Raw genomic sequence first — 14,600 nt, forward strand, 5'->3', positions numbered from 1 at the left:
GCCAGCGCCTGCGCAAAGTGCTCTCTGCAGCCGGGAACTCGAGCAGCTTCCCGTGTTTCGGGGTCGTCTGGGGCTTAATGTTCTTTAGCGAAAGTCATTCTCGCCTCCAGCCTGAGTTAAGTCCTGGCTTCCCACTTCTTCTGCACCTCTACTGCTGGAGCTCCTAGGCTGCCCCCAGGAATGGGGGGGAGAGGGGCGCTGGGGCTGATGGAAGCCCAGGAACGACCCCTCACACCTCAGGACCTTAATTCCCCCAAGTGGCCTAATGAGTTGCTCCCGGGAATCGAAATAGGAGCGCTTACTCAGCAAGTGTGTCCGCAACAAGTGCGCTGTGGTCGTGAACTGACCAGAGCTTCGGGCCTTTCTACTTACAAGCAGTATTCACTGACGCTACCTCCCCGTGCCTCAGTTTCCTCATCTATAAGATGAGGCTAAGTGTATCTTCCTGGCATGGTCCCTGTGAGGCTTAAATGAGTCAATCGACGTAAGCTGCTTGCGGGAATGCCGGCCTGTGGTAAGCTTTCAACAATCATTAGCTGTTAGTATTTTGATCATTTTCCAAGGACGTGTCCCTGACGTCCAGGCAGGGCTCACTCTGTCGGTGTCCAAAGAGAGGGTTTAGAATATTCATTCTCACACTAAGTAGCATAAAAGAGGAGAAAGAGGTGATGGAAAGGTGCCGATGAAAAAAGAATAGGAAGAAACATGGCATAAAGAGGCAAAATGAGGGGCGCCTGGTGGCTCAGTCAGTTAAGCGGCGGACTTCGGCTCAGGTCGTGATCTCGTGGCTTGTGGGTTCGAGCCCCGCGTCGGGCTCTGTGCTGACGGCTCTGAGCCTGGAGCCTGCTTCGGATTCTGTCTCTCTCTTTCTCTCTCTCTCTCTCTCTCTCTCTCTGCCCTTTCCTTGCTTGCTCTGTCTGTCTCTCTCTCAAAAAAAAAAAAAAAAAAAAAGACGCAAAATGAATAATCATGGAAGTGATTTAAGGGAACCAAGGAAGATTTTGGTGATAGGATGGACCGGATCAGGGGTGCCCAGGACCCGGGAAGGAGAAGGGAGGCAGAGCAGGTACTCACCAGGAAAGGTGGGAATACTCTGAATAAATCATTCCCGGTTAAACGAGGGCATTACAGGATGAACGAGAATAGTCCACCTTGAAAGAAATTTACTTACACATTCATCCTGTTCACTTTTTTTTTTTTCATGCCAATGGCTGGTATCACTTGGCCGATCCATTCATTTCCCCCACGACGTGCAGGTGTTACTTCCTACCTCTTGGGCGAAATGACCTCACTGAGCGGCCTGCTATATGCAAGGCACCGCAGGAGGGCCTAGGGGTACACGCTCCTGATGGTGCTATAGCCTCTCGGGACCCTGCTGGCAAGGCCTGAATCCCGCGACGACACCTCCTCTACCCCCAGCCCCAGGACAGTCATCCGCTCTCCAAGTTGGTTTCAGGAACCCCAGAGCAGGGATACTGTGGGATCGGAGAGGCGGAATCACACTGTGTAGCGCCTTGTGTGGGGTTTGGTAGTTCACACAAAGCCTTACAGTCCATCATTGCATGTTTCCCACCTCCCAGGGAGGTAGGTTCATTTCGACAAGGAAAGGGGGCTGGGGTGGCTCACGAACGTGCTAACGAACGACAAACAGTAGTGGGTTGATGAAGCCAAGGCTCCGGCCGCGTCTTTTCGGGTGCGCTCGTAGCAAGGAGGCCCAGAGGCCCTGCGCTCGGGGAATCCGGGTCATTCCCGAGGCGGCCCAGCTTCCAGGATCAACTGCGGATACCGCGGCTGCTCAGGCTGGGAGTCCCTGGCCCTCCTTCACCGGGGACCCCCCGAGTACCGCGGATGCTCCTGAAGCTGGGGGGAGACCTCCGGCTTCCCTCCCGCCCCAGAGCCGGCGCCAGAGAACAGCGGACACAGCCCGGGATGTGCCCGGGACACAGTACTTGAGCGCCGCCGCTCACCGGACGAGCATTAAACAGGACCGCGGGGGTTGGGGGTTAGGAGCGACTTGGGGAAGCGAGAGAGGCACCCGGATGAGAAGAGGAAAAGTCGCTTTGCCCCAGTCTTTGAAGGACTAATGTCATCAGTCCTGGCACCGAGCCCGTGACCCGGACAGCGATCCTAGAGGGGTCCTGGGCGGTGGCGCGCCGAAAAGAGGGGCAGGGCCGACAGGGGCTTTGGGTCTTGCACCTCTCAGCCTGGGGAAGGTGATGTAGACGCTTCCTCTTGGGGTCGAGCGTTCAAAGTAGCAGCCGCGGCTGGGCTGTTGGGCTACATAGAGAGGGCCTGGGAACGCGCAGCGGGGTGAGCCTTGGGCTCCTGACTCCCCGAGCCCCACACACTCGCCGCTCCCGCACGCGCCGGGGCAGGGGAGCCCTGGTGAAGGGCGCCGAGTCTCCGCCGCAGGACAGCGCCCCCCGCAGGGGACGCAGGAGGGAGACCCAGCTCCTGCGCAGTCCTCCGCTCCCCGCGAGCCACCCCGCTCGTCCCCGCAGCCCTTCCCGTACCCCAACTCGGGCACACGCGTCTCCCTCCCCGCCACCGAGGCCTGAGCGCCCTTAACCAGAGTCAAACCAAAACAAGGCAACCTTTAATTCTCCTCCCCAGGACTTCAAACTACGCGTACAAATAGTCCCTCGAACTCTATTTCTCGGCCTCCCCGTCCTCCCAGCTGTCGTTTTCTGGGGGTAGCCACGCCGAGGTCAGGCTGAACCCCGAGGGGTCCGGCCGCCTCTCCCCCTCCGGCACCAGGGCCGGGGTGGCCGGAGGGCCTCGGCAGGCCGGGTGGTCAGCCCTCCCCGGCGCGCCGGGGACAGACGCGCGCGTCCTAGAGCCCCGCCTGGCTGCAGCTTCAGACGGCTCGGGAGAGTGACAGTGGGGGACCCCAAGGAAGGAGGGAGGCGCGCGTGCGGCTCCGGGGCGGCTCCCGGGGCGGTGGTCCGACCCGATGTGGTCCCCGGTGGCCCTAGAGGGCCTGCCACGGCTTCCCGATGGCCTGGATGTGCTCCTTGGCCTTGAGGCGCAGGGCCGCGATGCTGCTGTTGCGCGGGTCCGCCTCGTCCAGCGGGAACTTGTCCCCGAAGCCGGGCGCGCACGGGTAGGCTGGCGGCGGCGGCCCGAGAGGCTGCAGGCCGGGGCCCAGCGGCGGGGAGTTGAGGAAGGGCGGCGGCGGCGGCGTGTAGCTGGCGGGCAGGCTCTGCGCCGGCGGCCCGAAGCCCGGCAGGCTCTGCAGCGCCGTGGCGCCCCCGCCCGGCAGCGGCGACCCGAGCCACGACTCGAGCGGCAGGGCGCCCCCCGCCGGCCCGCCGCCGCCGCCCGGGCCCGTCCCGAGGGGCGCCAGGGCCGCCGAGGGCGGCGAGCGGCTGAAGGACAGGAGGGGCGAGTCTTGCAGCTTCATGGACGACACCTCCAGCTTCTCCTGCCGCCGCCACTTGGCCCGTCGGTTCTGGAACCACACCTGCGGAGGGCAGCACAGCGGCCGTCGGGCTGCGGCGGAGGCGTGGGGACGCGTCCCCGCCCTGCGCCAGGCTGGACGATCCCCTCGCCCCCCGCCCAGGAAAACCCCACCCCTACGCTCTCCTTCCTTTTGCGTCCCGTTTTCCCCTTTTTGCCTCCTCCCTCCTCTCAGAGTCTTTGTCTCATCCGTGTCCCACCCGGACCCCTGTTTACCTCACCCACAGCTGTGGCTGTATCTGTTTCCCACTCGCGGCACACAGCAGGTGCTCAGGAAAAAAAAGTGAAGTTAACCTTGGGGATCGGACCCAGGATTTCGGAAACCACATGGCACCAGATTTCGGTGACCTGGTGGCTGGCAGCCCCCCTTGGCACTTTGGTTTAGACTTTGCTTCCTCCCTCGATGGGACTGCTCTGGGTGGCTGGTTTCGGCTCAGGCTTTCTGTGCTTGGCCTACCTTTCGGCTCGATTATAAACCTACGCATACGCAAATACTCTAAGTACCCTAACTGGCCACACTGGGTGTTAAATTCCATTTCCAGGAATTACTGGTTGTGGTGACTGGTGGAAGCAAGAGGGGGTGTTTTATCCCGAGCTTGAGTTGCTGCTTTAAAAAGATCTTCGTTCTTATTTAATTAGTATCCCTTTAGTATTTCTGATGTTTCTTATAAATGGCTTCTTACAACAGCTCAAGTTTATTATATTTACGTTGACTTTTCGGAGTCAACTTTGACATTACTCTAAGATGAGTTCAGTGAGTTCTAGCCTATCTGTCTTTCTTTTTCTTTCTTTTTCTTTCTTTCTTTCTTCCTTCCTTTCTTTTTCTTTCTTTCTTTTTTCTTTCTTTCTTTCTTTCTTTCTTTCTTTCTTTCTTTCTTTCTTTTCTTCCTTCCTTTTTCTTTCTTTCTTTTCTTCCTTCCTCTTTCTTTCTTTCTTTCCTTCTTTCTCTTCCTTCCTTCCCTCCCTCCTTCCTTTTTTTTTTCTTTACATATAGAAAGTCCACACCAAGAGTGAAGTCTGATCTCTTAATGATAAAATGTCTATTTCTGATTAGGTAAAGGCACAAGAAAAGGTGTGACGAAGGTGTCACCACCAAGTTACCACCCTTGGACACAGAACAGAGAGTTCGTTGGTCTAGTTTAGTAGAGAATCAGAAAGAACTTTGGCCAAACTGGTGGCCTCAGTGATATATTTCTAGAGGGAAATAGGAGAATAGCTGTGACCTCAGAAGGAAGAAGGCAGCTTTGAGTCAGTGGGGGAGGGGACCTCCCAGAAGCACTGAGGAAACAGTCCCCCAGCACCTAGGCAGAGCAGGGCAAGTGTCTGCAAAGTTAGGATTGGGTGTGGGGCGGGGGAGAGAAAAAGAACAAACCCGTAAGTAACCTCGTCCTCTTCCCACAAAAGATTCATCTACGTTGCCGAGGCCCTAATTTCCCCCAGAAACATGAGATAGTTGCTGATAATAGAAGAGAAACATCGACATGGGAAGGGCTCTCATCCCACGGCTTCCTCTAATTCCCTGCAGGCCCCACTCTAGCCCCGGAAACATCAGCTCTAGTCTCCCACCCAGTATTCAAAGTCAGAGAACTAAGGACCGGGACGTCCTTTCTTCTAGGGCTGAGCTGCTGCCCTCCACACAGCTGGAGGCCCACAGTAGACTTCCCCCCCCATCTGATTACATCATAGCCATGTGTTAAGAACCCGCCATATGTTGGGCACTGTGCTGGCCCTGTGGTCACAGAGAAGTCGCAGACACCGTTCTCAACAAGCTGATGACTTAAAGGAAGAGCCCAAATCCCTAAACGAATAAAGAGGGAGGAAGGAAGGTTGGACGGAGGTGATGTCAGGTGTGAAGGCGCCCCTGGTTGGAAGACTGTCTCTCCTCTCCTTCATCTTTCACTTGTGTTCTTTTCCTCCCCCTCCCCCACCCTCTTCCCCCCACCCCCACCCCGAAAAGCAGGTGCAAAAATGTCCACACCTTCAATGAAACCATTGCAGCTCGACTGTCCCCAAATTAAGAGAAACAGAAGGGCCCTTGCCATGCTGAGTCACATGAGGGAACTAGTTTTGAAAACCATGATATTTACTCATGACTTGAAACTCCTAAATGAGCAGAAGGGACAAAAGGCAAAAGCTTGGCCCCTTTTACTCTTAAGGTAAGGCGAAAAGCCCCCGAAGGTCTGAATATCTTCACTCCCTGGAAATCTAATTCATCAGACACACGCACAAACCTCATCTTAGTTCCACCGCCTTTCAGATGCAGTGAAATTTGTTCCCAATGACTCCCTTTCAGGCCTCTGCAAAGTCTCCTAATTTGGAAATCCTCCCAGATTTTTCACAGATGACTAGCAAATATTTAAGGCTTTCAAATATTTTAATGATCAGGGATTAAAGATAATTCAGCTTTAATTAAAGCGAAAACCCCTTTACGAGAGAGAGAGAGAGAGAGAGAGAGAGAGAGAGAGAGAGAGAGAGCCTCTGCAGCAGCGGGAAGTTTGGTTGGATGTACACCAAAGAAGCAAAAGTCAGTTTCTGAAACAAATCCACCAAAACCTTCAACTGCAGGCGCCAGGGTCCTTGCAGGCAGACGGGGGTTTTCGTTTCTCAGCAGGGTGAGCGCAGTTACTGAGGAGGTGGCATTCGGGGCCCCAATCCGTCCCCCCCCCCCCCACGCTGCCTACATCCCCTCTCTACTCACCGCCGCCCGCCCCAATCCCGGCTGCGTCTACGAAACTGTCGCCCGTCATCTTGCCAGCCATCTCTGATACCTCTCTTTAGGTTAGAAGAGGGAGGACCCCCCCCCCCCCCGGCCCAGGGAGGTGATACCACAAACTGGAACAGAATGACCCGGAGGCGGTCGTGGGGCACAAGGAAGATCTGCGACGCTCCTTCGAGGCTCTGCGCGAGCGGAGCCGAGGAAGACCAATGGGAAGCGTCCCGCGTGACATGCGTAGACGCCGGGATTCAAGGGAGCTTTTGGCTGCGGCTTGGGCCTGGGACCCTCCCGGGGACCGATCGGGGGCGCTTTACCTGGACCCGGACTTCGGGTAGGTTGACCTTGCCTGCCAGCTCCTCGCGGCTGTACACGTCGGGGTAGTGAGACTTCTCGAACGCGCGCTCCAGCTCGTGCAGCTGGTATGTGGTGAAGGTCGTGCGGTTCCTCCGGTGCTTCTTCTTGGGCTGCTCCTCGTCCGACAGCTTCGCGTCGCTGGTGGCGGGACCGACCGGCAGCCCTGGGCTCGGCCGCGCCTCCCCAGGCTCCTTGGGGCAATAGGGTCGAGGGGCTGGGACGAAGAAGCCCCAGAAGGTCAGGGACACTCCCCGGAGTATCCCTGGGCCCAGTCGGCCTACCCTGGGACGCCGACAGCGGGACGCGGGCTCCTCCCGGGCGTTGGACCGGGAGGTCGGGGATAAGGCTGCGGGGGGCCTCTAAGCTTTCTCTGAACGCAAACCGGAAGCTTATATACACCCCCAAACCCAATCCCGCGCCCAAATGCCTTAATAAAAGTCGAGGCAGGGGCTCCGTCCTCTTGCAGAGCTCCTAAGTTTGGGCACGCCTCAGGGCCCCGCCGCGGCCGGGGGTGCGCACTCACCTTCGTACTCGGGAGCGGGCACCGGGGCAGGCTGCGCGGAGGGCTCGGCGCCTCCCCCCGGCGCCTTGGGGCAAGCGGCCCGCGCGCCCGGCCTCCTATCCCGCTCCTTCGCTCCCCGAGCGCCCGGCTCCGCCGAGAAGGAACCGAGGATCCCGTCGTCCTTGGTAAATCCCAGGATAGCCTCGATGCTGTGCAGCCGCGAGGTGCTCCCTCCCGGGCTGCGGAGCAGGTGGCCGGCCAGCGAGAAGCTGCCGTCGGCCATGGCGGGGGCGCAGCCGGGCAGGTGCATGGGGAGCGCCAGGAGGCGGGAGGGCGCGGCCCGCGCTCTCGCAGCGCAGCCTGCTCGGGAGACCGAGAGAAGAGGCTCGAAGTCGCCGCTTCCCGGGCACGGCGGTCCCACCCGCGGGGGCCCGACCCAAGGTCAAGCTCGGCGGGCGACGCGGGCCCCGGCTGCGCGCGCTGGAGGCGGGCGAGCGCTCGGCCGGCGGCCGCCGGGGTCTCTGCAGGAGTCTGAAGTTCGGACTCGGGGCAGCCGGGGCTCCGGGTGCTAAAGGCGGCGAGCCCGCTCGCCCTGGCTCCTCCCCTCCCGCCCCGGCCCCGGCCTCTTCCCTCGGCCCCTCCCCCCGCAGCGAGGCGGGTCCTTCCGTCGCCCGCCTCGGGGTCCTCGTTCCGCCGCCCCGGGAGGGGCCGCCGCGCCGAACTTTCCACCCTCCACCGCTCGATCCGCTCCAAACGCTCCACACACAACCCCGAGGGAAGTGCGGTGGGATGTTTGACAGGCCTGGGGACCCGGCTCTGGGGCCCGCTCCCCCCGGTCTGGCCTCAACGGGGCCGACGCCCTTTGCCTCACCTTCCCCCACCACCTTCGCTGCTCGGGCTTCCCTCCCCCTTCCCTCCCCCGACCCCAGACTCGCCTCTGCCTTCAGGCACACTTTCCTCCGCCCGGGCAGAGTGCCCGGGGCGACCTTTGGAAAGACGGAGCGTACCGCTTCCAGGCTCTGGGGCGTAGGGAGTCAGTCCACGCACGCTACTTCTCAGTTTGAGTTTTCCCTTCGCCCCCTTTTTATTCCCAAGGGCACTCCTCTTTCGGCTCCGTAGGCCCAAGCCTCGGTCTTCGGGTTTATTTTGTTTGTCTCTATATTTTTAACTACTTCCTGTCTCCTCGGACTCGCGCGGCCCGGCAGGCCCCCTCACTCCAGGGCCGAGCCCCAGGAGGCGGTGGGGCCATCTGTGCCTGCACGCCCGGTGACCTCAAGTGCCCCACCGCCCAGCAGGAGGCTGGGAGGCCCCGAGTCGGACACGCCGCCAGGCTCAGGCCCAGTGGAAGACCCGACAGGGGTCCCTCACCCTCGTAGACTGTTCCTGGAGAACCCTCTCCCCACCAAACAATCTGCAGGCCAAGGAGAAGGCCCAGCCTCTGGGGTGAAGGCCTCTCACGTCCTGGGAGGCGGGGGTGGGGTGGAGGGTGCGGTTATAGGCGGAATCTGGTGCATGCATGTCTTGACACTTGGGGAGCCCCACGGGGCCTCCGTGGCGCAAAGTGGAATGATGGTTACTGCAGGCAAGTGTTTTTTCACATCCGCCATCGCCGTGGTCGCCACTGATAACCTTGTCACCTCTCAAACCCGATGCCAGCCAGACCCGGCACGCCCGTCCGCCTTCGCCAAACTATTGGCAGGAAACGTGAACCCAAATGTTTTCCCAAGAACCCCAGGAACTCGAGATTCTTATCCTTTTTCATTTCCCCAGTTTTATTGCGATATAATTGACGTACAGCGCTGTGTAAGTTTAAGGTGGCCAGTATCATGATGTGACTTACGTTTGTTGTGAAACGTTTGCCACAATAAATTTAATTAACATCCGTCGCCTCATACAGACACAAAAGAGAGTTTCTTAAAATCTCCTCTGTAATAGGGGCTCCGATCTCCACACGCAGGGGCGTCTCCCCCCACCCCCATGCCCACCGCTAGTTTATTTCTGTTTGCATTCGGATGAGGGGTTACCGCCTCCCTTCCGAGGGTTCCCCCACTGACGTGGGCCATGCCAGAGCCTCAAAAGAAAAGAAAGGCCAGCCAGGCGCTGGCCTTGAGGAGTTTAACGTCCAGCCTGGGAGACAAGACAAAGGAAGAAACAAGGGAGAAAAAAAAACCCCACCTATTTTCCAACCCTCACCTTTATTTTATTTTTTTAAGTTTATTTGTGTAAGCGACCTCTATACCAACGGGAGCTGCTCACTGGTCAGCCAGGCGCCCCCAAAGTCACAAAAGAACATGTGACTATATTAAGGAGCATGGAATGATGAATCGCCTACGATGGGCGTATGGGGTGGTCATTACACAAATCGCTCTATTTTTTTAGTAGGCCTATAAAAAGGTAAATTAAAATAGCAAGCAGGTGAGTTTGCAGTAGATAGAAATTGAGCTTCGGATTCAAGTGAGAAATTGTGGTTTAAGAGAAAGCTACATTAATGATAATTAATACGCACTTTATAGTTTCTGCACGATTCTTTATAGTTGTCAGAGCCTTTTCACGTTCTTCACATCACAGGATCCTCGAAACCAAGCGAGGTGAGGGGGACAAATATGTTTGCCCCGTTTTATTTTATTTTATTATTAACAATATTTTTTAATGTGTATTTATTTTTGAGAGAGAGAGAGAGAGAGACAGAGTGCGAGTGGGGGAGGGGCAAAGTGAGAGGGAGACACAGGACCCAAAGCAGGCTCCAGGTTCTGAGCTGTCAGCACAGAGCCTGACACAGAACCCGAACCTACAAACCGAGAGACCATGACTGGAAGTCAGACACTTAAATCGACTGAACCATCCGGGTGCCCCCGTCCCCATTGTATAGAAGAGGAAACTGAGGCTCAACCTGATACAGCTGGTAAGCGGAGGGGTCAGGACTAGAGCTCAGACCACCTGACTCTTTGTCCAGTGTTTTCTGCCTACAGCTCACTTGTAATACATGGTGGAGGGTGTGCTGTTTGTGAGAAGAATAAAAGCACATGTGAGCCCGCAGTCTCCATCTTTAATCCTTCCCGGAGACCGAATGCTGCATCTAAGAGGCTGAGATGGTGGCGGCTTAGCCTCCCAGAGAAACGAAGTCAGAGAGTGTGGACAGTGGCCTTTGGGCGCTGGTGTCCAGGACTAGCGAACAAATCCTTGAAAGGTTCCCACCACAGTCCAGGCAAAGCCTGCCCCTGGGGCCCTCAGGCTTTCTAGGCTGTCCAAGGCAGTGTCCTCCTAACAGCCTGGTGGCACCCCACAATGTCCCACAGGCCGATTACATAGACCGGGTGACTGAGGTTCTGATGCCTTGGTGACCAGAGGACAGCCACAGGGATAGGAGATTGGTGTTTGCCGGTTCCTCTATGACCAAGAATCCTTTTTTATGTAAACTTCCCCAATATTAAATTGATTTCTATAATCGCTGCTAAACAAAGATCGGCAGTGTTTTCTTAAGCTTCTGCCCACACGCTAAGGGGCTTATAGCCTTGTTTTCCAAAGTTAATTCTCTCTGGGACTGCCCAGCTCCCCCTAATAGGTCCAGGTGAGGTTAACTTTTATTTACTGTTTATTTCAGAGTCTTGAGAGAAAAGCAGAAAAGACTTCAACAGCCAGGACTTCGGAGAAACAGGGCAAAGCAGGACAAGGGGAACTTGGGGCTTCCTTTGTGCAGGACATAAAGAGCTAGTCAATACCCTTGTGGGCACGATGGAGGAGAGTACTCCAAGCAATCAGCCGGGGGTCATTGTTAGGGGCTAATCTACATGTGTATTTCCCAAGAACTCGATTAGGGAAGATGAATGGACTCGGCCATGTCCCTAATTCTTCCAGCATGAAGCAGCATTTTTTCCAGCAGTTAGGCCCGCTTAAAATCAGCCCAACTTCAGCAAAAGTAAGGAGCCTGCCTTCTGAACTCCACCTCTGTTTAATTCATTAATTCATTAGGTGGATCAAAGAAAAATCCCTCCTCCCAGCCCGCATTGGGCTTACACACAGATAAAGCCCCTTTAAACTTGGCATGGCCCAGAGAAACATTTCCAGAAGTGAGGAGAGTGAGGGTGGTCGGGGGGCTTGGGAGGGTCTTCAGAGTGGGAGGTTCCGGGTGATGTGGGAAGGACAATATCGAACAATAATTGGAGGAGGAGGGGGGAGATTTTGAGGAGAAAGGGAATGGGGACAGGCCAGCAGGAAGACAATGAAAGCTAAATGTAACCAGCAATTATGGGAAGTTGCAGGCCAAAGTGGCTCCTTTATCTTGGATGCATGCGCGGGGACCCATGTCTGGAAGCATTCTAGGCGGACTGCCTCCCCCAAAACACTCTTTCGAGCAATGCACATTTGAGGAGTGGGTTCCCTGGGCACTGGGTGAGCAGGTGGCCTGTGCGCACGGCGAGCTAATGGCATTTGACCATAGCCTCTAGTAATTTCAACTTGAAGCGATGTTTTAGGTTGCACTTCATAAAGTGCGTGAAACCACCTCTATCATCTGAATACTGACTGTTCCCTTAGTGGATGTATTTTTATCCTGGAATAATTCCACTTGTCTTGGACCACACTGGAGGACCATCTCCCCTGCTAGCTCATACACGGTCTTTCAGGGAAGGCAACTTCACTTTAGTTGTAGCCCAAACTCATATAAACATGAAACGCACACACACACACACACACACACACACACACACACACACAATGAAATTCACTGAAATTCAACACTGAATTCACACACACACTGAAATTCAACAAATTATATACATATGTATGAAATTCACTGAAATTCAACACTGAATTCACACACACACTGAAATTCAACAAATTATATACATATATATGAAATTCACTGAAATTCAACACTGAATTCACACACACACTGAATTCAACAAATTATATACATATGTATGAAATTCACTGAAATTCAACACTGAATTCACACACACACTGAAATTCAACAAATTATATACATATATATGAAATTCACTGAAATTCAACACTGAATTCACACACACACTGAAATTCAACAAATTATATACATATATATGAAATTCACTGAAATTCAACACTGAATTCACACACACACTGAAATTCAACAAATTATATCCATATGTATGAAATTCACTGAAATTCAACACTGAATTCACACACACAGTGAAATTCAACAAATTATATCCATATATATGACAAATCATATATATATATATATATATAAAACAGTTATTATTTTTTGAATACTATATGCCTGTGGGCACTCTTCTGAGTACTTTATGTGGATTACCTAATTAGTCCTCACAATAACCCTATGAGGTAGACAATATTATTATTTCCATTTTATAGGCAAGGCGTCTGAAATACAGGTTAAATCACTCGCCAAGTTTGCACAACTGGTTTCGGGTGGAATCAGGACGTAGGCGTTTTTTCAGTAACGTGCCCATCTAACCACCTCCCAATACGGTCAGCTTAGATGACATGCGTTGTGAATTTTCCTGTGGCGATAAGAGAACTAGCAGATAAAAAAAAGAACACTTGGTAGTCAGAGGATATAGGAACGTTGCGGTTCAGGGTTTGGAGGACGTGTGAGTGAAAAAGTTGTGATGGGCAATTTATGGTCAATTATAATGATGACAGGTATGCTAAAAAAAAAAAAAAATTAAAGGATACCGCTCAACTTCTCACGGTTGTCCCATAAAGCTGGGGGAATTTTCGCTCCGTTTCCAGAGTTCCAACTCACTCCCAGTGTTTAATGTAAAAATATATTTTTAAGCATCAACCCCTGTGCCATTTATTTTGTGTGCCTTTGATGTCGTGAATTCTCCGCTATGCTATACTGTACGTTGTATGTCATGGGCACAGGACGCAAGCTGCTGAAAATTGTGGAGAAGACAATCACCCAACTCTCTCTTCAGCTCGGTGCTGGTTCCTCTCTCACTGCCAAATCTTCTACTCAGTGAAATATTTTCCTACCTGAAGCACAACAGAAGGAAAGTCAGGAAAATGTTCTTAGAGATGCTTGTCGGAAAACCCATCTTTACAAGTAGACAACCAATAATGACTATCGTTGGACACTTTTATCACATCGGCACGGATGATAAACACATCCCATACGTCAGTTTACCACTCAATGTGGCACTCTGAATATTTTCTACGATTTTCAGACTGAATTGAAGCAAATGTTGATATAAGGATCCTGCGGCGAATAATAACTCCCTCATATACTTGTAGCTAAAAGACACATACCAATGAAACGACGGGCATCATCTAGGCATTTCTGGCTGAACTGAGATGGGCAGACGGTAACAGACATTTAACCCAATCACAAGGTGAAACCAAGGGGCAGCTGGGAGCTGCTGAGTTTCCCGGGGGGTAACAGGCTGTTTGAAAGACTTCCTTTTGTGAAGGAACAGAGACCACAGCTCTCTGGAGATCATCCGTTAATTAGCAAGAAGGCTGTCCTTTGGCCTTTCTGGTGTTTCCCAATCACGGTATTTTTAGGAACACCAGCACTTAAGATTAGTTTCTGATTTAGTTTTCTGGTATTTCAGAAGATCGTATGTTTTTTGTTTTTTTTTTTTTAACGTTTATTCATTTTTTTGGGACAGAGAGAGACAGAGCATGAACGGGGGAGGGGCAGAGAGAGAGGGAGACACAGAATCGGAAGCAGGCTCCAGGCTCTGAGCCATCAGCCCAGAGCCCGACGCGGGGCTCGAACTCACGGACCGCGAGATCGTGACCTGGCTGAAGTCGGACGCTTAACCGACTGCGCCACCCAGGCGCCCCAGAAGATCGTATGTTTAAGACTTAGGAGGCAAAACTCAGTTGATTACCTTGTCTGCTCTCCCAGTGCTCGCCCCAAACTTTCCTTTGGAGATGTGGAAATCAGGGCCTAGAGACAGGAAGTGATCTGCCCATGATGAGACAGAAGGGCTGTGGCAAGGCTTGGACTGGGGGCCAGTCTCCAGACTCCCTGACCCTCTATGACTCTCCGGCACGCTAAGCTCTCAGGATCCCACACCTGGAAGTCCCACGCTTATAGTCGAGTAAGCCCGCGCATGAATCCTGGAGGAGCGTGCTTATTGAACAAACGCAATGAAGTTACTTTTCATATTACTCCCTAATCACTTACCAACCCAACTGCCTCGGCCTGGGTCCTCAGTTTACTTTTGCAGCTGATGCTAATCCAAGTAGCCTCTACGTAAGAGAGAGAAAAGAATTCCCTTGGCAATAGATTTGCAGGCCATTTGGGCAAACAACTATTCACTGGCGTGCTAGCATCAGGCTCCAGTGGCTTGTGAGAGCAGATGATTAGTATTCCTTCCCAGCTCTGAGTTCACTGATGTCATATTAGTGGCTTGAAATGAGTCATAGTGGGAATATTTTCACCACAGAAATTGGCAAACGCTGAAAATCCAGGCGTTCTCCCTCTTCCCCCAGCCCCCATTAGTGGGTTCAAAATATTCGCTCACATACCAATGTTCTTACTTCATTAAAGAGCGAAGAAGTCAGAAAGTATTATTATGATTAAAGCTAATATATGATCTATTGGGTAAGAGATGT

General features: G+C 53.5%; 1 protein-coding gene across 1 annotated transcript; it reads right to left on the bottom strand.

Moving 5' to 3' along the window:
* Positions 1-2,574: 2,574 nt before the first annotated feature.
* Positions 2,575-7,516, bottom strand: RAX (retina and anterior neural fold homeobox). Its single transcript, XM_086683128.1, has 3 exons — positions 7,053-7,516; positions 6,490-6,743; positions 2,575-3,463 (listed from the first exon to the last, which is right to left on the bottom strand). Exons 1-3 carry the CDS (start codon positions 7,339-7,341, stop codon positions 2,972-2,974), a joined length of 1,035 nt encoding a protein of 344 aa, XP_086539254.1. The 5' UTR covers positions 7,342-7,516; the 3' UTR covers positions 2,575-2,971.
* Between the last annotated feature and the right edge of the window lie 7,084 nt (positions 7,517-14,600).

Source organism: Puma concolor, chromosome D3 (genome assembly GCF_028749965.1).
Source record: "Puma concolor isolate L17-30 chromosome D3, mPumCon1.1.hap2, whole genome shotgun sequence".
Classification (NCBI taxonomy): domain Eukaryota; kingdom Metazoa; phylum Chordata; class Mammalia; order Carnivora; family Felidae; genus Puma; species Puma concolor.